This window comes from Spinacia oleracea, chromosome 5 (assembly GCF_020520425.1).
Source record: "Spinacia oleracea cultivar Varoflay chromosome 5, BTI_SOV_V1, whole genome shotgun sequence".
Taxonomy (NCBI): domain Eukaryota; kingdom Viridiplantae; phylum Streptophyta; class Magnoliopsida; order Caryophyllales; family Amaranthaceae; genus Spinacia; species Spinacia oleracea.
In genome coordinates this window covers 12,560,420-12,585,640 of record NC_079491.1, presented here as the reverse complement: position 1 = coordinate 12,585,640, position 25,221 = coordinate 12,560,420, and the positions used below count along the sequence as shown (strand labels likewise).

Sequence of the window (25,221 nt, the reverse complement as noted above, 5' to 3'; positions counted from 1 at the left end):
ATTATGAACCGCTATCTGAGATAGCGGTTTGGTTTTGAACTAAACCGCTATCTCAGAATGCGGTTAAGTAGTATAAACCGCATTCTGAGATAGCGGTTTAGTTCTAAATCAAACCGCTATCTCAGATAGCGGTTTAGTGTTGAACCGGAAAAAAAAAATTAGTTTTCTCTCTCCCTTGCTGACGTGGACGGTATGGTGGGAATTAACAAAAAAAGTAACGTATTTTGGGAATTAACTTATCTTTGTGCAATATTGACGGAAATCGCTCAATCTCAAAGTTTAAAATTATCACCTTATTTTTTTTTTTTTTTCACCACCTGTTTACCAAACCGTTCCGTGAAGTGGGACCTACTAACCTACTTCCAACAGCTAGTACGTAAGAGTCTGTAAGGTACACGATGCTCATCTTCTTCTTCAATTGCGTTCATCAAACCTTAAGGTAAATCACTAATTTGCACCCAAAAGCTTGAAATTGATTAAGGGATTTCATTAATTTTCGTTCAATTTGTTGGGTGAAATAAGCAGAATCAAGGTACAGTAATGTATGAATTTAGATCCTTATGCATTAAAATTTGTAAGTAGTCATTTGATTAAATTGTTGATAATTTTGACAGTAATTGAGCAAATATGTGTGTGTGAATGATTTGAATATGCAAATTTTGTATTTTGGTTTGATGCATTATTGATTCAATCAATGAAATTAACCCCAATTTTTTCAAGAAAAAAAAAAGTTTGGGTTCATAAGAAATTCAAATTGGGGATTTGTTGAATGCTTAATGTTTTTGAAAATTGAGTTTAGGGAATGCTGATTCATGTTACTAAGAACTAATAAGAACGTTTATTTCATGTCAATTGCAGGACTCAGGTCTACATTGAGTTTTTCATGGAGTTTGCAATGGTAGTCATTTTTTCTCAGGGGTGTTTTATCTTCTGAAAATTTATACAGACCTATTAGAGTTGTGTCGGAAGAAATTCCACCTGTTTATCGTGAGTTTACTCTTAGCGATTTCTACTCATACTTCTTCTCCCCGCCTCTCAAATCTCGATGAGTCTGGGTTTGAACACTAGTATAAAATCATGGAGACAGGAAATAGCAAGATTACCTCATAACTCAAAAGAGTATCACAATTACGTGCATCTGTACTTTATCTTTGTCTTGAGTACTTGGTTGAAATATTGATGGAAATCATGGAATCATGGAAGTATAGTTCTCTGTTGTTGTGTTTTTTGTATCTACTATGTATTATGATTGATACAACAAACAAGCATGCTTTGGGTATCTGCATGTATTTTTTTTAGGGTATCTGCAAATTATGGAAGAGTGGAATGTTGTATTTTTTTTAGGGTATCTGCAAATTATGCTGTAGGTTTTTTTTAAGGGTATCTGCAAATTATGCTGTAGGTTTTAGTATCAGTATGTCATGTTAGATTAACTAGAACACAGTCTGAAACTGATGGATATTTGGTGTGCCCCATTTAACTGTTAGATTTTGTTTCTGGATGTCATTACTGATTAACAAATTCATGTCTTTTCTAGGCGGATTTTATTTCTGGAAGTCTCTGCTGTACTAGCATCCTTTCCTCCGCTTCTGCAGGTGGATGACTCTTCCTCTTGTCAATCTTTGGGGGTGATATTAAAGTGAATTTCGTTATTTTTGTACACAATTAATATTAGGAGTAGCTTAATATTAGGAATAGCTGAAGGGAGGGGGATAGTAAGTTAATAGCTTACGTTTATTAGCTTCCCGATGTATGGATTGCTGATCATGGTGATCAATTGTGGTAGTCCTTTCTACCAAGTAAATTAGCTGCTTGATTGACATGCTTGACTAAGTCTTAGTATTAACCTTCTGTCAAATTTGCTTGTGTGATTCAGGTGTCAGTGTGTCACTGATAGAATATCGAAGCCTTCTGCCAATGTTTGAAGCGACACAAAATGATGTTCATGAATTGACCTTAGCAAGTAACTCCTTTGCGTTCATCTTTTCCCTTTGATATTGTGACATATCTACGGAGTATTTCATTTTATTCTTTCTTTATTTTTGATAGTCTTTTACTGATGGTCATTTTCATTTTTCCTTGACTGTTTGATAATATTCAGGGTATATCTATTAGCATGTTGTCGTTCTAAGTGTCAAGATGGAAGATCAGAAAGCTTTTGAGAGGGACTTCTGCCAACTGAAACCTTATTACACTGATGTCAGGTAAATTATTATCCGTCTGCGAAGGCAAGATTTCTTCAAGTATTAGTGTTAAGTACATTCTAGATGCGTAGATAACGAAAACTCCCAAGCCTTATTGAATTTGGTTTACAGGGAACCTCCACTGTGCTTTAGGAAGTAGGACTAGCCTTTCTCTTTGGTCGTCCGATACTGACAGATATCAATTCTAAAAATCCATTGGCATGGTTTTGTATTACCTACTCATGGGAATGTTGTTTTAATCCTCAGAGTCTGAATTTGTGCTTGATCCATGAGGCTCCAAAGAATTCAAAATGACAAGTTAAATCATGTTATTTTGAATTCCTCGGCCATGCTGCCACTTCCCTTCTCACCCCTCAGTGACTTCTATTTATAATTATCTAAACTGTACAAAGTTTTTCTAAGCTATAGATATTTAGTAGAATTCTATGTAGTACCACTTCTCTTTCTACTAATCTACATAATATGACAATGTGACCTATGAAATCATTTCTGTGAATCTGAAAACAACTCTCCTCAGTGTAAGCTGAAATTTAGCAAATTGGTCTTCTTTTGTGGGCCTTACTCTGCTCAGTCACGAAAGTCTTGAAACGAACTTAGTGTTCTTGTTCAGTTGTTCTTCCCCACCCCTTTTCCTTCCCTTCTTTCTCCCCAACCCCTCTGTATACTGTGTGGCAACTGTGCTACGAGCCTGCGAGTCATGGTCAAACCTGACAAAAGGGTAGAGTTAAGGGCAATGGATGAGATAGGGGATATTTTCTTATCTTAGTAACATAACAGAAATATTAGAGGCCTTTTTCTGTGGAATCAGGTACTTGTTGAAAGAGTTCCAATAAATATCTAGAAATACATGTTAGATTGAGGATTTGAAATGTACAAAAAGGAAGGCCTGAAAACTATAATCTGGATGATAGTTAGTTCAGCTGGCTTCTCCACACTTTATATAGCCTTAGTCAAACCTACCTGATTCGTCCTGTTCAACAATATGGCACAGTCTGGCCACACTTGATGTTAGATTTTTTTTCTAAAATCCAAAAGTAAATATTAAAGGCTAGGAAAACCAGGTTCCAAATCACTAAATCTGAGTCAGTCCTGGACAACTTGCTTGCCACATGCTGTGAAATTCGTGGACTTTTGTTCTCAGCAAGGTCTAACATGGTGTTTGTCACCCTACTTAGTGGTAGAAATACAGTCTCACTATTGCAGGAAATATCTCCTTTGAAAAAATGTTTGTGCTCCTTGAATCTCTTATCCTATAAGAATAACTCTTTGGATAACTTTTTTGTACAAGAACATTCTGGGCAGTAACCCACCTTCTGAAGCTAGTCTAAAAACAAGGTATTGAATCCCTGTTAAAATTGTGTTGGGAATCTTGAGATCACCAGGAGAGGCGATGCAGATCCTTCTCCACCAATGTTTTTGACCCCAAATTTTTTAGTTTGCCCCACTTAACGCGGCTCAAGGAGGTGCAGAAGGATCTGCATCGCCTCAATGTGCCATTAGTTTTTTTAATACTACTCCCTCGGTCTCATTTTACTTGCTCTATTTGATCAAAAAATCTCTCACATAAAATGGTCAAATGGAGCAAGTAAAACGAGTCGGAGGGAGTACATCTGTTTGTTGAAGTGTTACAGTTTGACCTGAAACGTTCTTAAATACACAATTTTGACTAACAATATCTTTAGTCTTATATTAGTAAATTAGTAAATTTATTAAAATTAATATTATGAAAATATATATGCATTTTGACTAATTCAACAGTATTTTATACAATTTGCTTTTATAATAAGTCAAAGTTAGCGCATGAACAATGCAAAAGGCAAAAATGTATCACTTAAAAACCCGGAAGGAATGCATTGGTTCTGATATGAGCATATTGTAGAACAACTAGATTATTTGAAATGATGTTTTTGATACATGGGGTGCTCCATCATTTCTATGTTCTAGGAGTAGTTGCTAGGTAATTCTGAAATTCCTCGAAGCAATATAGTAATCAGAAAATAACATCCCAAAATATAGTCTGAAGGCCATTGGTTTTCTTACACATTTGCATTGGTGTTTTATTGTTCTCATGTAAGATTTAATCTTTTTCTTTATCTTTTAGAAACAAACAGTACTGAGTTTTGTTGTTGTTGGAGCAGGGGTCGGATACCACGAACTACACAAGAGTACCCAATCTTGGGACTGAACCTGTTGAGGCTTCTTTTCCAAAATAGAATTGCAGAGTTTCACACTGAATTGGAGTTGCTTTCATCTACTGCCTTGGAGAATCCTTGCATTAAGCATGTCGTGGGGCTGGAACTATCCTTTATGGAAGGAGCCTGCAACCGTGTTTTGAGTGCTAGACAGACCGTGTCACATGAAACTTACGTGCACTTCATGGATTTGTTGGCCAAACTGTGGAGGTATATCCTCTTGTATACCTCTCTATTTTGATTGCAACTCCGCCTCTATTTGATTTTTGTATGGAGTAGTATAATGGTCTTGATCTGGTTCTTGGTACTAATGCAGTAATGCATTCCCTGTAAATTGCAGAGATGAGATAGCAGGGTGCAGTGAGAAGGCATATGATTCGCTTTCACTAAATGATGCGCGGCAACTGTTGCTGTTCTCATTTGACAAGGATTTGCCTGAGTATATCAAGGAGGTAATCATAACAGACTTGTGGTTGAAGGTTTTTCCTCGTGATTTTATTTTCTCCACTTGAATAAGCTCTGTAGATGGAGTAATTACCAGATAAATTGAATAGTGTGTTGATACATGTTATCTGCTGCAATATCACAAATCAAATGTCTGGAAGTCTGGAACTAAGTTAAACTGGTATACAGTGTGTGTTTTTCACTCTGATTCTCCTTAAGTCGTTATCTAAACTTAAATGTTTATATTTTTATGGCTTTGTTATGGCTATAGAGTGAAGCAAAGTGACATCTTTGGAGTGGAATGTTTGTTGAGGAAAGAAGGGTCTGGCTTAACGACAATGCTATTGAAATGGAGAACTTAAAAGTTGAATTATCGGAAATAAAGAAGCAAATGAAGACCTTGCACAACAAAATCAAGTTTTGGACGGCAAGTTTGATGAAACAACGAAGACATTGCTTCTTACTTTGGACAAGTTTTGAGGGAAGTACGTAATGGAAATGTTTCATCGGACCTTTTAGATGTTGCAGAATCAGCAATTCACATGGTCAGTTCTATTCCTTAAGACTTTTATTTATTTATTTAGCCTTCATCTTTTTCTTTTAAAAAAAAAAATCATGCTCTTAACCTCCTCCCTATCAACCAACCCTGTCCACTGTCATTACTCTGTATACACGAGCACCAATATAGCATAAATAGTAGTGTGTATATTTAACAACACCAATATGTAGAATACAAAGTTACTCATTTTCTACAAAAGCAGCCGCATCCCAGAAAATATTGAACAGCTTTCAGACCAGAACAGGTGACTGTATCTTCCACATTAATGATAGCTACAGGGTTGTAGAAATACGAATACCAAGCACTATCTTCAAACGAAAACTCAAATCCATCACCAGAAAAATGCGCTTTGTTCTTGAGGTTCGTGGAGCTTGTAGAATGATCCATTAAATCACCAAGTACAGAAAACAGGCAGTTAGATGGTTTTGAAAGGTTTTTTAAAATGCCAAAGCAGAGAACAGGTGCTTATAAGGCTCTAAAGTTTAACCAAAAGGAGAGCAATATTATAATAAGAAAGGTAAATGCTTTTACTTCAATGCAAATTGGATAGCTACATCACAAGTGATCTTAGCTAAAACTTAGGAGCATAACTAGAGTGTTCCCGCTACTGATATTCCAGTAAACAAGAACTCGACTTAATCAAAACATGCTAATTATCCAAAACAATCCACTGACTTATTGCTAGCTCTATGTTGTTTTGCGCTTCAACTTAGCTCATTGCAGAACAGAAACCTTGCTCTCAAGACTTACTAATCCTATTAGTGTGATACAAAGAACTTGCATTCTCTCTCTTATATGTCTGCTTTTATTTTTGTTTTCCTTTACTACATGCGTATAGGTACCAACTCTAATGAAAGTATTTTCTCAAAGAAAATAGTGTTATAAACTTATAAAGCCTTTTGCATTTCATATATATGACATAATTTTCTTTTTTGTAGATTAATGATGATTCAGGTGGCAATGGTAACATAGATCAAGATATTGAAGACCTGATCTCCAATCGCGGCGATTTAGGAACAAACGCTTTTTTTATGTTAAAGGAACAAGTGTTATGTTAGTTGGATAATTTAAGAAGTTATTTTTATTTCTAGTGTCATTTGTTTAAGGCAAAATTTGATGCATGGATATATAATACAGGATCCTATTATTATTTTGGTACTTTGTTGAATGATTGCACATTGTTAATCTGCACATGGATGGTTTTTAATTAAATTAATGTATATGTTTGCAAACTACGCTTGTTACTTCATTTTTAGCTATACATCGAATTGTAATTTTGATTGGTTTCAAGCAAGTATTATTATGATCTTGGTTTTAACGTAATTATTATTTCAAGCATTAACAAAAAAAAAGTTGATAGGGAGGTAAATTTTGACCCTTTATTGCATCAAAAACGTTTTAGCGAGAAAAAAAGGTAGTAAATTGTGACGCTTTAAAGCATCGAAAGTGTTAAAATCAGGAAATAATAAACCAAGGAAATATTAAACCAAGAAAAACATCAATATATAGTGGCCCAAAAAATTTCTGGAAGCGTCACTTTATGGGATTGTGACGCTTTTTTTCCGCCAATATTTAACCATTAAAGATTCATTAGAAGTCTTATTTTTTTGTGGATTCCTACTTTATAACTCAATTGGAATTGTTGAATTATCATTTATATAACTCGATATATGGCCTAAATAGTGAACCGTACGAAGTTATAGAAAACGATTCGGTTTTAGAAAACGACTCTTAACCTTTTCGTTACAAATAGGAATCGAGCTTATGATATATGGATGGAAACATTAATTAAAGGGATATCCAACCATAGCTTATAGATGGAATGAAACTCAATTTTAGTTATATCGGGATTATCAGAAACATGATTGAGACAACTTTAGTGTTTAGTAACTGGACTAGGCTCAAAGGAAAGATTTGAAAATGTATATGAAATGCTTAATGAAGATGTGAATGACATTTTTCCCCTTTTCGTGAGTGCGGACACACCTGATTAAACTCGGACCAAATAAACAACATTGATTAAGTCCGATCATATGACACTTTTGGGAAGACACTTTACACTCCCCATCAACAATCTTTCATGTTTATTGAACCCTCTCCTAAAACAAATTTTAAGAGATTAATGTTAAATTCTTAGTTCTTTCCTACAGGACAACCCCACAAAACCAGGTCAAATGTAGAACAATCTCCACCCCAAAACACCCCCCTCTGCCCTGACCCTTAAATTAACTCTTCTTCGCTTTAGTAGTTATGTTCATCTGGAAAATGTCTTGTCCACCTTAAGTCTCCTGTGTTGCAACATTAAAAAAAAATAAAGATTAGGTTCCGAGCACGCACGAATATTCTAAAATTATTTAACTATTTCGTATTTTTTAATAATATATTTGACTGAAATATTCCTCTCCCTAAAATTACTGTATTTTTTAACATATTTGTTTAATCAACTAATATGCAATTTCTGTCCTATTACGTATTACCTATTTTATGCTTAATATTGTATGGCCAACAGTTGAGTAAATATATTTTTCATTATTAATGTACCAATTTAACTAAAATATACCAAATCCATTTTTATCAGATTGTTACTTGACATTTATTATTTCCATAATCTTAAACAAATATTTTTTTTTTCTATACATACAATTAACATAAAATAGGATAAAAATTTAAAATAATAAAGTATAGATTTTTGTTAGGAAAAAAAGTTTTGGCTTTGTAAAAAAGTCATAGATATTAGATTCCAGTGAGATAATATATTATTGCTAGTTATTACTAATATTACTACTAATAACCAATGATAATATTTAGAAATGTAAAATTTCAAAAATAAAATAAAAAATGAAAGGGAGATGCCACCCCCGCTAAGACACAATACGTATTCCCCGTATGCTAGAGAAATAAAAAAAAAACTCACTCATAATCTTTCACCAAAGCAAATTCTGTAAACCCTTACATTTTCAACAAAATCACGTTTTGGTTTATAGTTCAATAATTCAATGGTGAAGTTTTTAATGGTTTGTGGGGAATCAAAAAACAGCAATGAAGAGATTGAAGAGGAGGATACAGATTTGAACTTGCAACTTTCTGAAGGTGACAACTTTCTCCAAGGTAACAACTTTATCCAAGTTGACCACTTTCTTAAAATCTAATACTCCATTTCATGCTACTTTGTTTATTCATGCTCTGTAATTAGTGTAGTGTTACTGTGTTCATTAACGAATTTACGTGTAAGAGAACTACTTGTAGTAATTAGTGTCACTATAATGTCATTGCAATTGATACTTAGTACTTGTGCCCTTGAGGATGTGCTTTGCTGGGATCTTGAATTCTTGAGAAAGATAGATAGGCCAATATATGCAAGTTAACGAAATAAAGTTTTAACCTTTCAACGATCGAAAATGATAAAGGTCGCAACATGCGACTTTTAAGCCGTGTCACAATGATGACATGGCATGCTTATGTGTAATGATTTAAATTGGAAACTAAAATATTTAACTTATATAATCTATTATATATGTTTCAAAAAAAGGTAGGAAAATGTTAATATTCTGATTTGTTTCCTTCTTTACATCGATTACCTAATTTATATATTTTTATAGTAAAAATATTGCATTGATAGTAAAATATTTATGATGACGCATAGCATACGTGGCGCTTATATGTACCAATTAAACTGCGACATGTAAGATTGCGACAACTAAATGTTGTCGCAACTTGCGACCTTTATCATTATCCTTCAACGATATATGAAGAAGAGTCTTGTTACAGTAGTATGCAATTCGGCAATTGATAAAATGAAATTTAAACAAGTATGAAACATAATAAGACTCCGAAATTCATTCTACAAACTAAGCTGTTTCATTAATTTTTTTTATGTTAGCACGTAGAACTGATCGAATGTGGCAATTTCTGCTTGCTGTTAACAACTTCATCATCGCTCTCTGTGATCAACTTAACTCCATTGTAATACTGTTGCGCTCTGTTTGGTTAGTGGTTACCTTGCTTGTGAGTTATGACTGCTATTCTGATAGTCAGAGTTAGTGATCTAAACATTAGTTTATCACCAAAGTGTATTTGCATCAAACATACTGCTGCCAATAATATGCACATGAAATTGGAAATAGAAGATGCATAAATACATCAAACTTACAGTGTCCCCCTTTTTAAAGAGAAAATGAAGTGCTTTTACTGCATCTCAGTTTGTTGTTCCAAGTTTTGAATAGAAAATGTTTTGATGCAATATGCAGTAGGTTTATAGGTTTGGTATGTGAATAATTTACTGTGATATTACTTGTGTGATAGATCTCATTGAAGTAATGTGCTTATTTAACTTTTTACCCATATAGGTACCACGCTCTGTGACTTGCATAAAGCATTTGAACTAAGACAATACAAAATCATTTGCGAGGCTATCTATGATGGAACTATAGATGCAATTGGATGCTTGACTCCAAATGCAGGAACAATCTTGCATATAGCTGCTTTTTATGGGGACTTCAGCGTTATTTGGGTGGTTCCAACTGAAATTCTAATGCAAATAGATAACAATGGTGATACTCATACTCCCCTCATTATAGCTTCAAGAGAAGGTCACCTCCATTTCGTGGATGATCTTATTTACACTGTAAAGAGTAGAGTGACAGCTAGTGTTGAAGAACAAGGGGGGAGTGCACTACAACCTTTTCAAAAGTTACTGAAAGTTGCGAATTTGCAAGGAAACACAGCACTGCATGAGGCCGTTTAAGCCCTTTACATTTTTATTATAATTAGTTTTATGTTTCAAAGACTCAATCTCACCTACTTTGAATAAAATGACGTATTTCGGTCCCAACTATCAACTAATTAACTTAAATAAGATTTTTCAACCGTTTACATGTTTAATATATTTAGTTTTATGTTTTAAAGACACATTCTCACCTACTTAGGTTAAGTTTTGTACATTTAAGGCTCGTTTGTTCAATATAGGTCACATTTTGACTAAAATGACTTATTTCGCTCTCAACTTTCAAATAATGAACTCAAATAATCAAAAGAAGAAGAAGCATATCAGAAGAAAAGCATATCATTACCTCAAAGATGCAAGTTTAAATCTAGCATCCTTGACTGTAATCAAATCAATGAGTCTGGGTACATCCTTCGGTGCATTTACTTTTCTCTTCAACTGATCACCATGTTTCTCTTGTTTCTCCTGCATAATTGAAGAGCTGAATTCATTGCTTGTCTATAACACTTGTGTTACTAAACGTTGGTGGACATAAAACAATTGTTAAGCCATAGGAGGAATTCTAGCCAAGCTTCTCATAGTGGAAATTGTCAAAAGTTTGTTAAGTTGTTTAAACTTTGGCGGGAAAGTTTGTTAGAGTTTGTTTTTAATTTCCTTTATTTTAGGAGGGTTGTTAGAATTGGTTAGCTGGACTTGTCAGCTTATAAAACCGATCATACATTTCATTTGGACAATTAATGAAATACACAACTTATTCTCCTACACCTAATCTCTCTCTTTTTCTCTCATTCTTCCTGACTCTTCTTCTCTTCTGATCTTTTTCTTCTTCTTTCTCTCGTCTGAAATCATCTTTATCGCCAATAGAGGAGAGCTTCAACTGCTCCCTTATCATTAATTGCTTTAAAAATGTAGAGTTATAGAGTTTCAGTATTATTGTGAGAGAGATGTTGCTCCTAAAAGTCATAACTGTTAGTAAAAGGAAATTAACCATAGTGAACCTTTCTATATGCAGGCTGTTATATTTCTTTTCCTTTTGAAGAGAAGCTGTCACCTTTTATTTTCATCTGTACATTATGATCATATATTAGGATATGATTCTGCATTCTGATATACTGCATAACTACTGGACACTGTTTGCAGCTAAGCCTGACAGAAATAAAAAACAAATTTAGAACCTCAGTATAATGTAGGTAAATCTATTGATGTGTATGAATATTATGCTACAGGCCGGTTTTGAGTCTGACGTGCTTGCATTCTCGGTTGTGATTATGAAGCTTTCCCCTTATTTCCATTCTAGAGACACTCTAGCCACACACCATTTGTCCGTATTCAAGTTGTTGAAAACCATGCAGCTAAACATGTTACTCACTATAGAGATAATTAAGTTGTTGAAAACCATGCAGCTAAACATGTACTTCTCTGGTGCAGGAGTGTTAGAGGTGCCAAAACTGAATAACAGAATTATAAATGTTTCCAGATTTTTGTCTGTAAGCTTTGTTTACAGTTGATTAGTTTGTTGAGCTAAAGTGTAATATAAATACTTGTACATGTTATCTGTGTAATTAGAAGGCATTTTAAACACTTAATTAAAAATCCTCTTTCTCTCTCTCTTTCCCTTTTTTTTATCTTGTAGAATCTCTAAATTTCTGTTCATATGGGCACAAGTCTAGTATCCGTTCAAATGCCAGAAAGCATTCCTGTCTGTTCTTTAACCAGAACAATATGACATGTGAAGAATTTGCCTTGGGAATTAGAACTCATCAGATTGGCTTTATGGGTGAGGCAAATGAAGTAAAGCCAGGAAGAGGCGAGTTCCATGAAAAGCCTTCATCTAGAAGTTGTGCAAGAACAATCAAGATACTAACCTTCAGGACAACCCGGTGTTAAGTAACAAAAAGGGAAAGAACATGATACAATAGGTTTTGATCAGAATTTTAAGGGTGAACAGAAGTTTGCCTGATCCTGAAGATAATGATACTGAAAATATTGTCCGAGAAAGATAAATTAGCTAAGGGTATGAATAAGGATCCCGGTATTATCCTGTCATCTGATCATCCAGAACAAAAAGAATTGTTCCTTTCAGATTAAATGGCTTAGAAAAAGCATTCTCAATTCTTCACCTTGTCCTATATATTGATTTCAGACATTTGGAATTTCCTGAACACAACTTGTATAAAATGGCCTTTTTCTGTCTAGCACACAAGTAATAGTCCAGCTTCAAGTTTCCGGTTTCTGTAAATAACAGTGTTGAAGCCTCAAGTTAAGATTTTATTCCATATAGTAAATTAGAGGCTTTCATATTAGAGGCAGCTGAATATAGTAAATGAAAAGAAAATTTCATATGCCAGCTTTCAATAGCTTGCTGATGCTAATCCTTTGCTTGTGTGGCTTCTCAGCTTCCAGAATGAGGTTTGCTTGATGGAAAGGGATCAACTGACTCGTAGTATTTATTCTCTTTCTCTATGAGATCCTGATAGAAATAGTTGACTGACTATACCTGTTGATGCAATAAGTTAATATGAACATTTCTTGAATCCTTATATGGAAGAAACAGTCTTCTCTGTTGTGTATCCAATTATCATGACTTTGCTCCTGGACCTTAAGCTATATGCAGTGCAGCTATTATTGCCTATAAGCTGTCATACATACATATTTCTGCAGACAAGTTCTTCTGGTCTGTAAATGTGAAAACAGGGGTGAAAAGTGCATCTCTTGCTATATTAAGTGACAATATCTTCCAACTGAAGATCAGATACCATCATATCAACCAAAAACCAGCTTTTGCTTTACTAATACTAGAAAAGGTCAACTCTTTGGTATAGTTGCAAATTCACTATCTTAATTCTTTGATGAGTTACTCATAGTCTCTGGCTATTGGATTACTAGACTAGCTAGTTGCACTTACATGTTATGCCTTGCTACATCAAATCCAGAAGAGGTAGTATTAACTTGTTAGTATACGCAAAGTGTTGTTCAACAATTGAGAAGTTGAGTCTAAATTTGTGCAAAATGAGGCTTAGGTTCTTCAAGTTTATATCCTTTATAGTTCATAGTTATCGCGTTTACCAAGGATTCTCTGAGAAATGTGCATTGCCTATTTGTCCCAGTAGTTTATAGATGATGGAATGATATATTCTTGTCCCGGGAAATTGCAGAAAATAATTGCTAAGTATCAGTTCTTGTGTGTTGGGACTTCTGACTTCTGATCCTGCTGTTGAGCTTTTCTTTGGTAATGAAACGACTGGGGAAAGATCAAATGAAATATACTTGGACTTTCTGCAAGTATGCTAACAACTTCCAGCTTTGCATATTCATTGAGAAGGAGACTGCGTTGGAGTGCTTCACTGGTGCTTAACCAACTGCGGTAGTTTCAAGGCTGCGAGAAAAAATGTTACAGACTGTTACTTCACTTTCATCGAGCTGTGTATATGTAAGTAATCCTCATGTTCTATCCCATTTCGCACACTCAGGTCAGCAGTCTTTACAGTAATAATGTCATTGGAAAGTTATTTTTGACTCGAGTTTTGATCTTGGATTGAATAACGGGATTATTTGTTGAATAATAATGTCATCTCAAAACATGTTGAATCTTAATTGTTTTTATTTGTTAAATTGGAAGAAAAGAGTCCATGTTTTGAGTAGTTGAAGTTAACTGGATTTGATGTGTGTGCATGTCAGAGAATCTCATGAACTCAAGAGAAGAAAAGGAAAGAAAACATTTGAAGCTTTTATACTGATGAAGTGATGATGAATGAGCTACTGTTGTTTTAAAAACAATGATGAACAAGTAATAGTCATAGTAGGGTGGTTATCTATTGGTGGATTCCTCTACTCAATCTCACCAACCAGGATCCTAAAGAAGTCCTCTAAAGCATCTCCATTGAACTCCATGATTCAAATCAGTCCAGTTCTTGATTGCTCCAGCTATGCAGTTTATATTTCCCAGACAGAAATTGAGATCGGTTATTACACTTTTATCTCTGTAATGAAACCCAGAAGTGTAGTTTTTTCATTCTTGGTTCCTGCCACTGAAGCTTTCTACTGGTCTGAAACATATCCTGGTTAGTAAGTTGTCCAGTTTTACAGTCACTAATCCTGGGAATGCAAATTCAGGTAAAAAAAAAAAAAGAATAGAGCTACTCACTCACATCTCACATGTAATGATCCTTCAAACTGTATGGTAAAATGTATTCACAAGTTGAGAATTTATAATGCACATGAATTACAAGGTTTCAACTCACATATCTATCACACAAAATATTGCTGAACCTCATAAGCTAGCTAGAAAAGAAAACTAACAAACTACTCTTATGTACTTTCGCACTATTCAAACACTAACTTTCTGATTTTAATCTGCACTACTGTCTCTTGACCTTGGTCTGTATGGTAAAGCTTGCAGTATACTTTCCGATTTTAATCTTAGTCTGGTATAAATGTTGCTTTGTTATATTATCCTTGTCAAGCTCCTTTCCTTTGGTAACAACAGAATCCTTATGATTACTTGCTTTATTTTCGACTTCTGAGCGATTGCTTTTTTTCATCTTCATTACCTTACTTGTATTGGGAACCTGCAAATGCATGGAAAGCAACCATCAAGATCGTCAATTAACTAACTTGTTTATTTTGGAACAAAATTAAAATAAACCAAGTATACAAAAAAGCCATTTCAACTGTAATTCATCTAGGAGATTGCAGACAAAAGGGTTAAAACCGGCCACTGCTCAATGGTTTTTATCCATATTAGTTGATTTTGATGTTTAGATCACTTGTAAGTTTTGACAGCAATCTTATAAACCCATTCCGATCATTGTAGTTGTGATCTTCCAACTGCTCTTAAGATTACCAAAAGATAACATGATATTGAATTGAATAAGGCCAGCATTGGTATAAATATCATGTTTTAATCAATCCAATGCTGGCCTTATTCAATTCAATTCAATTCAATACCGTGCCATATCCGATTCAATATCATGTTTTAATCAATCCAATGTTGGCCTTATTCAATTCAATTCAATACGGTGCCATATCCGATTCAATATCACGTTTTAATCAATCCAATACTGGCCTTATTCAATTTAATTCAATTCAATATCGTGTCATATTCCATTCAATACCAAGTCTTAATCAATCCAACATTGGCCTTATTCAATTCAATACCGTGCCATATTCGATTGAATATCGTTAATCAATCCAATACAGCCCTTATTTAATTCAATTCAACACCGTGCCATATTCGATTCAATACCATGTTTGAATCAATCCAATACTGGCCTTATTCAATACAATTCCGTGTCATATACAATTCGATGCTAGGATCTATAACTCCTTAAAGGGTTGTTACGTTTGCCATCAGTTTCACCTTAGATGGTAGCAGTTAACAACAACAACAACAACAATAACAATAACCAACAACTACAACTACAACTACAACTACCAAACATTCAAATCTATGGATAAGTAAACAAAAAATCAAATAAAAAATAATCCCAAATCAAAAACAGTATGTATAGTTAAACGAAGGGGAGAATGGACATACATTAGGTTTAGGTTGGTGTAATTGGTTAAATTTGTGGGTGATCTTATTGGCGAAGTTTGAAACAACTTTCATAGATTTTTCAGCATGTCCTGCAGTTGCACGCGCCAACTTCCTCATCTCCCACCTCAAATCGTCAAACGGCCAACAAAATAAGTCTACTATAAGTTGTCGCTGCACCGCAGCTTCTCTTGATTCATCATAACTCCGCAATTTCATTTCTAGTTTGGGCTGTTGCTGTTGCTGTTGCTGTTGCTGTTGCTGTTGCTGTTGAATTTTATTTTAGATTAGTGTTTGATTTTAATTTGAATTTTGTTTTAGATTTATTTTTTAATTATTAGAGTGTTTAATTTTGGATGGAGTTGTATACATTAGTAACTAATTAATTAAAATATCTATGTGGTGCCTAATTAATTATCTACGTGGCACTTGATTTTTTTAATTCAAAAATAAATTAGAAATCTTATTTTTCATTGGTCGAAATCAGTAGTAATCTTACGTGGCGCTCTAATAGTTCAGCAAATATGCCTCCTTTATATATATACTAGATTTTTGCCCGTATTAAATTGTTATGTTTAAATAAAAATCCTATGTATATACCACTTTTATATACGGAGTATTAGATTAGATTAGTTTTTGATTTTGCATTGAATTTCATTTTAAATTTTTTTATTATGAAAGTGTTTGTTTTGGATGAAATTGTATATGCGTAATATTAATAAATAATTAATAAAAAATATCTACGTGAAAGTTTATCATTTCTTTACGTGGCACTCGACTTTTTTGATTCAACATTAATTTTGAAATCTTATTTTTCATTGGCCTAAACCATTAGACTTTTCTATGTGGCGCTCTAATATTGGATTAATGTTTGATTTTGAATTGAATTTTATTTATTTTATTTTAGATTATTGTTTGATTTTGGATGAATTTTATTTTAGATTTATTTTTTAATTATTAGAGTGTTTGATTTTAGACGAAGTTGTATATATTAGTAATTAATTAATTAATTAATTAAAATATCTACGTGGCACCTAATTAATTATCTACGTGGAAATCGATTATTTTTTAATTATTATAGTGTTTGATTTTCGATGGAGTTGTATATATTAATAATTAATTAATTAAAATATTTACGTGACACCTAATTAATTATCTACGTGGCACTTGATTTTTTTAATTCAAAAAGAAATTAGAAATCTTATTTTTCATTGGCCAGAACCATTAGTAATCCTAGGTGGCGCTCTAATCTTTCAGCAAATATGCCTCCTTTATATATGTATATTAGATATTAGATTCGATCGGATTTCAAAATAATTTAAAATCAAATAGTGACAAATTGTTATTAAACCTTGGTTAATAATCTAATAAAAATCACAATTACTATTCAGAAAATCGCAACTAATATTAAACCAAAAGATATTAACACCTTAAATTGTTAATCCAAATAACATTCCCTCCGTATTTTTTTATGCGATATTGTTTGACCAACACGTAGTTTTATAAGGGTAAGTTTTTTTTATTAAAATAAGTTGGAAGTGGGGGTAGAGAGTTATCATTTATCATTTTATTGTAATTGTGGCTCAATTATTTATTAAGGGGAAAAGATTACTCCCTCTGTATTTATTTTAAGGGATACATTTGCCTTTTTCGGCCGTATTTATTTAAGAGATACATTTGCCATTTTTAATAACTTATCAACCCCACCCTCTAATTAAATAATCTATCTACACCCCACCCCCCACCTCTCACATCCTAAAATGGCATGGTCTCACTTGTTTTACTTATTAATATATCAACCCAACCCCACTTGTTTTATTACTCCTTCCGTCCCGGAATACTCGACCCGGTTTGACCGGCACAGAGTTTAAGGGCCTTGAATTGACTTATTTAATTTAATAGGTAGTAGTTGATAGTGGGGTATTATTTTAATGTAGTTAGTGGGAGGTGGCCCACCTCCGGTGGGTTAAGAGGTGGGGTTGGGGGAGAGTAGGGGTTGAATTTTTAATTATTTTTTGTATGGAGTAGGGGGTAGGTGAGTTAATAGGGGTGGAGTGAGAAATAATATAATATTGTTAGAATATTTCCATTTTTAGAAACAGGTCAAGTATTAAGGGACGGCCCGATAAGGAAAACAGGTCAAGTATTCCGGGACGGAGGGAGTACTTTATTTCATTTAATTCTGTTCTTTAATACTCGTGTCCGACCAAGTGTATCTCTTAAATAAATACGGATGGAGTATATGAGTAGGTGTGAAGACCATAGGAGGAAGAGAAAGTTTGTATAGTTGTCAAGAACTACAGTTGTCATGTGAAATGTTGAAGTCGGAAGGAAACCTAAAACCTACTAATCCTACTCCCTTCTTTTCTTTTTGTTTGTTATGTATTTCTTTTAGGGCGTTTCATAATGTTTATTACGTGGTAGAATCTTTCATTTTATTAACTTATTATAGTGTCATTTTTTGAGCCAACTTTTAATTTTAATTGGTCCAATTTTTTCAACTTATTAAATTTCTTTACAATTTCTCAATGTTAAGTTATCTATTTGTGTGCTTTTCCATTATTAGTTCATTTTAATAAATAAAATAATCTTATTGGTTGTTGTAATGATTAGTGGATTGATGTTTTACTTGCTTTATTTTTTCAATAAAAATAAAAAATCTTTATTATACGTTAATAAACGTGCAAAAGTCCAAACGTAACAAACAAAAAGAAACGGAGGGAGTAGTACAAATCTGCCATGAATCCTACTACAAGTCTACAAATATAATAGTACCATGGTAACATAGTATGGTACCACCTTCCCGCTAACTGCAGATTTTCTCTAAGTCGTGAGACAAACCATTACTGTTAATTAGTTGAGCAATAATGTTCGTTGTCCATGTAAATATGTTGGGTTATACTTTAATAACACCTTCCTCAAAAACATAACGGTGCTTATGAGATAATATACGAGTAATATCTCCATAACGAGAATACGAGTTATATAATACCCGTAAAGAATGCAAAATCATTGCAGACAATTTTTATTTTTTTTTGCACATTAGTGAGTTGTATTTTACCTTATGAATAAATAGTAACTTTGGTTTTTGAAATGTGTGTGACTTAATTTTTTTTTTTTTGTACAATAGAGTAGTTTTATTTTTTGACCCCATTTTAAAATGTCTGGATCCGACCCTGGTGTGGCGTACTGGCGTGCTTAATTTTCAGAATCTTGCACTTTAAGTTTACACCTGCCTGTTCCAACACAGACGGCACATTCCTCCACTTCACCGGCTACATGGCTTAAGCAATACCCAATTCTGTCCTTCACAACATCCTGCAAGATCAGATACCACACCATAAAATCAATTTATTCTGCCTTGAATGTCACTTTCAAAGCTGATTTCAAAATGCTGATCGTCCATTCATCTTAAGATGTTAGTAGAAAACAAATGCATTAAGCAGTTGTACAGCACTGGGAAGAATTCAAATATAATCACACTGTATATTTGCTACAGGTGGTATCAAGAATGTCGCATAATTAATTCAGTTCACTACTGTGGAAATGTGTTATGTGTACATGAAGAACATAGAATAGACAACCATAACTACGTGAAAGTTCCAAACGCAGACACGGGCCATATAGATAAAATCATACATGTGCCAGATGAAAAAGAAAAAAAACACTAACGTATGAATTTGAGTAGGGATGGAGTTAATACCACAAGAAACTCATGCAGACCCAACGGTGCAGTGACAAGATAGTTGATACCAGGATGCTCCAGAGCAGCAGCATCAGCAAGGGAAGGGATATCCTGTACAACAGCAATATAAATCCTAATTTAACTTTACTGTTTCAAAATTTGTATTCAGAAATCAAAAGGTTTCATCAGAATCTTCGACCTTCCTGAAGTGAATCAACATCCTTTCCTGGATCGCTGGATCATTTACTTTTCCATTTCATGAGATTGAATAAGTTACACTATTGTATCAAATTCTAATGTAATGTAGTAACCTGCATATATAGGCACACAAGGGCAAGTTCTAATGTTTTAGATTTGTTTTTATCTACAAGATAACAACTGCAGCATGCAAATATTTGTTGTCACTTTATTTTTATGCTTCGGCAGCTTACTTTATTCACAAATATAATGACCAAAATGCAGAAACAGCAGACTGATATAGTTTTCTTACCTGATGCCAATGCCTTCCAGGAAATAGAAAGAATGGGCTTATGATAACACGGTTTGCCCCTTGCTGGACACATGAATTGAAAGCATCTTTTATGGATGGATCTGCCAATTCCTAGACATTAGTATGACAAGTAATACATGGAACATGGTCAGAAGTTAAAATGACAAGTTCAAAAAGCAGTAAAATACCAGCACCAGAAGAGAGAAATACATTCCAAATGAAAGTTTCAAATGACGACTTAGTATCTGATCGTAAATTACAATCCATCATTTATTTAATTAGGTATGAAGTGTCTTCTAATTTGTATGAGTTTTCAGTGCACTTAACGCACATTCCTCGACAAAAGGAAAAGGTAATAGATGTTGGCTTGCAAATCCACTCAGAAAGCTCGTCTCCATCTCAAAAATATTGCATAACATGATATGTAAAACAGATGATTACCATATGAGCAGGCTCGACAATGGGGTATCCAGTTTTGCTTTTGAACATCAGCACAAATTCATCTGCAGTACACAACAAACAAGCACACCATTATATAATGAACTAGGGAATGCCAACAGTTCAACAAATAGCTCCAATCAACCTAAAAAAGACATTGACAGATAAATGAGCAACTCTATATAGCATTACTCACTTACTCAGTAAGAGATTGGACTCTTTCCGACGAGATCCATGATCCACGATAATCACACCGTCTTTCTGACCAACACCAAAGGCATCCTCATGCAGGCTTTTCTGATCCATAGCAAAGCACAAACTTGGAGACAGGCTCTTACGTAGAGTGCTTTGTGGTAGTTTAAAGTATCTAGGTCCAGCTTCTATCCAACTTCTTTTGGTGGTAGTTGAAGACACCGGGCTGACCACCACAGAAGAGATAAAAACTAAAGTGAAAATGATTTTATAAGTAATGGAAGAATGCCTAGGTAAAGGAGTCTCAGTATCGAATACCTTTGAAGGTGAAGCTGGTGAACCCATTGATTACAAGACAAGAACTTTAGTGACATTTGGACTATTGTTAATCTTGTTTATCATCTATTCATCAGCTGGGAAGAAGAAACAGAAAGGATAATATCAAACCCAGAAATCCCTACTAGAGAAAGCCCACCACTATTCAGCTGGCAAATGAAATGAAATTAGGGTCTAATAGAAATTACTTTCACAACCAACACAAACTCCGCACTTTGGTACAGGGATGGGGCAATTTTCATCTGAAACTTTCCGAACATCAAAGCCTAGCCCATTATTTTAGAAGGCACCAGCAACATCAATAGGAACATAGCAGATTTATGGCAATGTGGCTAGGGGTAGAGAAAAATATAGATCATTGGTAAGAGACCACTAGACCAGTCAAACATTCAGTTCATCCATCACTTCTAACACTTCTAGAGAATATTGGTCCACCTCCAAGGCTTTCCCCGTCAATTACCACGTATTACAAACCTTCCCCTTCCTTACGGACTCGAAACACTAAGTGCGTGTTTGGTTGACATCTAAAATCATGGGAAGTGCGACTTCCTAGGAATCGGAAGGGAGCGAAGTTGTTTGGTTGGGAAATTCATGGAAAGTTTCACTTTCATAGGAAGTTCCACTTACCCCATTTCTTCTATTTGCCAACCAAACAACATGGAAATTTTCCTGAGAATTCACAAGTGCTGGTTGGTAGATTCCTTAGTGCAACCAAACAAGAACATGCGATATCTTAGGAAGTTCATAAGGAAAGTAACTTCCCATGAAACAAATTTCTCATGGGAATTTAATTCCTATGTGAACCAAACCATAAAAACAAACTTCTTATGGGAATTTAATTGTATATGAACCAAACAAGCACTCTGCATAGGAAATACTACTTCCTCAGAATTTTAATTTCCTATGTTCAACACTTCAACCAAACTAGCACATAGTATTACATATCGTATCGAATCTCGCCGGAAGGGCGAAAATATACAAATGCTCATTGGTAAATTTCCCAATTTCCAAATAATTGCAGCATTTTCACCAACTGATTTGAAAAGGAATTCGTTGTGACACACTGACACCCACCTCAACAGAGAGACAGGTTCCAAATACCTGAAGGCATAACCCCTTCAACAAAAAACTACTACTCAACAACAATGGTACTAATCTCTTTCAAGTTTCAATCAACAACAATATTAATTATAGAAAATCAAACAGCTAAACAAATCAGGAAAAGAGACAATTTCTGAAATTCTGCAGCTTAACTAGCTTAAAGAATTGCACAATTGATTTAACGATAATCACGATCAACCATTAATACTGAAAAAAAATGAAACTCAAGTTGCAGAAGTATAATTCAAGAGCCAAAACAAATGTCGGTGAGACTATATACCTTGTCATACGAATCTGCTCAAACCTAACTCGAATAAGCTTCAATTCGAAATATTGTTGAATCGAAGGAGCTTCAGTTCGAAATATTATTGAATCGAAGGAGCTTCAGTTCGCAGCTGTATAGAATGATTAAACTCGAATAAGCTTCAGCTCGATTTTCATGGATGATTCGGAGGTCCAACAATGGCGAATTGGCGATAAAGCTGAAAACAAAATTGAAGAGAAAAAATGCGGATTGGATTACGACGGGTCCAAATATCCTTCTTTCAGTTATGGACTTATGGGCTTATGGCCTGCTGTTAAGTGTTAATGGCCTTAATGACACGGACTAGGCGACAATGGCTCGGGTGCACGGCCGCACGGGTGCAGAGCAGCACAACCTTCAGCTGGTGCACTCAATGAAGTAACACTAGTCCGAACAATTTAAAGTTCTGTTTTTATATATGCAAGTAATATTATACTCCGTAACATTTTGTAAATGTTTTTTAACATTTTTAAATAACAGTATTATCGATATTTTAGGTGGACACCAAATGTCCGAAATTCTTAAGAGTTGGCTTGTATAATAGAGATAGTTTTATATCCACGTGATGCGTGCGAGATTATATAAAAACTAAATATTGTGTTATACATATAATCACCTCAAATAAGAGGCAAGAAAATTATTCACAAAGTTATCTAAAGAAAAGTTTGACATTATCTCCATCAAGAAACATCTAAATAGTGCAACAATGTAATATTTCATAGTGAAATATCTAAATTACGTAGTACTCCTATAGGGTTTATTGTTCGGACATGTTTATTGTGTCTGAGATACACTTGTCTAGCCACATGCATTTCAAGTCCTTTTTGTTTTGAAATACATAGTAAGGTGATTGTATAATTAGTTTCCTATAGAAAAATGAGAGATTGTAGGCGTTTTTGCATTTGACTTTCCTGATTGCATAGCAATTTTTAATAATTTTTTGACTTTTTTTTGGTGATTGCACAATTGTTTCCATGTCGAGAAAGACTTTCTTGATTAGTTATTAATTTGGCATTAATTATTCATTTTTTTATTAATTCCAATTCGCATAAAAAATAATGATTTTAATTGAATTGTTAAGTGATGAGGGTATGATTGTCTATTTTGTAAGGGGACACCAAAAGGTAATTTACCGACCTCATGAGTTTCCTTACAAAATAGAGATTAACTACATGTTGCATGCAAGACATGACGTGACTACCTTAAACCATTTATGTTTGTCATTGCATCTCACAATATATTACTCCATATATGTCACGTCTTGCACCCCAACAACATAAAACGTAGTTTGTGATTTGAGTACAACCGTTAAAAGTTTATGTTGTTATCTGAAGTCAATCTGATTTCAAGCCAATTTTTCATTGTTTAGTTCTTAATTTTTAACTTTCAAACTTTAAGCGACGAAAGAGGTCTAATTATAACCGTGTTTTTTTTATACATTATCTTTTCTGGTGATCGTGTCTTTGATCATGAATGCGAGAGCAGTTAGGATAATACACCGGCTACTCAAATGGATAGCTTTCATTGCGCTCGAAAAGGTACCTTGAAATCACTTTTACCTCAATTGATAAATGTTACTCCTTTAATTTTAGAGGCCCTTGTTAGGACTCAATACATTCTCATGGTGAAATTGGACATTGCTACATATATCCACTATCTAGATAACACACGACTAATTAAATATTTCTTACTAAAAATAATTAATAAAGTTGATGTTTAATCCACTATCATTCCTCTCTATTAGCGAAGAGTAGCTTACTCCAAAATCTATTTACTACTCTGTATATAACGTCATAAAGTCATGTTGTCACTTCAAATCACATTGTGAAAATTTGAAAATGGTAAAAACTCACATTGTCACTTCAAGTCATGTTTGAGCCGGCCCAACTCTCATTCTTTTTCTTCATGGAACTATTTTTATAAACTCTCACATTGGTGAGAAACGCAAAAACCTATTCAGATTTCAGATAATTTTTTTATCAATATTATATTATTTCCCACACTTACCTACGTACTACCCCACCTACATGTGGAATGTTTGTTGAAGATTTATTAAATCAACTTGTATTTAAAGGTACAAAACTAATAATATATAGTACTTGACATAACTGAAGTAAGGAGAAACCTAGAAATAATAGGAAGCATAATGCATAGTGCTAACAGAATACTAAACGTGAGATAGTAGTTGCTAGAATCAAGCAAGGACTTAGTCATGGGTCAATATTATCTTCAACATCCCCCTGCAAGATGGACGGTCGGACGACAAGACCAATCTTGGAAATATTCAATGCAAATTGCGCACGAGCGAGAGGTTTTGTAAGAGCATCAGCAAGTTGTTCCTTTGTAGAAATGTAGGAAACTTTCAGGATGCCTCGTTGCACATTCTCTCGAACAAAGTGGTAGTCAAGGCCTAGATGTTTCATCTTTGAGTGAAACTTCGGGTTTGCAGCCACATAAGTTGCACCCATGTTGTCACAGTAGATAGTAGGCAAATGCAAGGATGCAAGACCAAGCTCAGTCAATAAGTTAAGCACCCATAAAACTTCAGCAGTGGTAGAAGCAAGAGCTCGATATTCTGCCTCAGTTGAAGAACGGGCAATCGTTCTTTGCTTATTTGAGCTCCAACAGATGGGATTTTGGCCAAGATACACAACATAGCCAGTTGTAGAGACATAGTTATCGCGATTCCCTGCCCAATCTGCATCCGTAAAAGCATGTAGAGCCAAGGGTGAGCTACGATGCAAAAGAATACCTTTGTGGAGGGAGCCTGCAAGATATCGAAGTAGGCGCTTCAAGGCTAGGAAGTGTATGTCTGTTGGTTGATGCATATACTGGGAAAGACGATTCACACAGAATGCCACATCCGGCCGTGTGAGAGACAAGTACTGCAGACTACCAATTAATGCCCTGTACTCCGTTGGATTTGCTAGAGGACTACCCGATTGTAAACTCAAAGAGTGAGTAGTAGACATAGGTGTTGGAGACGGTTTTGCTTCATGCATATTGGCCTTGTGAAGGAC

At 34.4% G+C, this 25,221-nt stretch overlaps 2 protein-coding genes and 1 pseudogene across 2 annotated transcripts; 1 reads left to right on the top strand and 2 right to left on the bottom strand.

Moving 5' to 3' along the window:
• The first annotated feature begins 341 nt into the window (after nucleotides 1-341).
• LOC110789848 (26S proteasome non-ATPase regulatory subunit 8 homolog A-like) lies at nucleotides 342-6,549 on the top strand (annotated as a pseudogene).
• Nucleotides 6,550-14,298: 7,749 nt separating this feature from the next.
• LOC110789847 (uncharacterized) lies at nucleotides 14,299-16,057 on the bottom strand. The gene is made up of 2 exons (XM_021994544.2): nucleotides 15,659-16,057; nucleotides 14,299-14,690 (listed from the first exon to the last, which is right to left on the bottom strand). Exons 1-2 carry the CDS (start codon nucleotides 15,872-15,874, stop codon nucleotides 14,481-14,483), a joined length of 426 nt encoding a protein of 141 aa, XP_021850236.1. The 5' UTR covers nucleotides 15,875-16,057; the 3' UTR covers nucleotides 14,299-14,480.
• Nucleotides 16,058-18,573: 2,516 nt separating this feature from the next.
• Nucleotides 18,574-22,549, bottom strand: LOC110789889 (sirohydrochlorin ferrochelatase, chloroplastic). Its single transcript, XM_021994608.2, has 7 exons — nucleotides 22,178-22,549; nucleotides 20,779-20,873; nucleotides 20,469-20,686; nucleotides 20,272-20,333; nucleotides 19,831-19,941; nucleotides 19,359-19,451; nucleotides 18,574-18,973 (listed from the first exon to the last, which is right to left on the bottom strand). Exons 2-7 carry the CDS (start codon nucleotides 20,832-20,834, stop codon nucleotides 18,854-18,856), a joined length of 660 nt encoding a protein of 219 aa, XP_021850300.1. The 5' UTR covers nucleotides 20,835-20,873; nucleotides 22,178-22,549; the 3' UTR covers nucleotides 18,574-18,853.
• Between the last annotated feature and the right edge of the window lie 2,672 nt (nucleotides 22,550-25,221).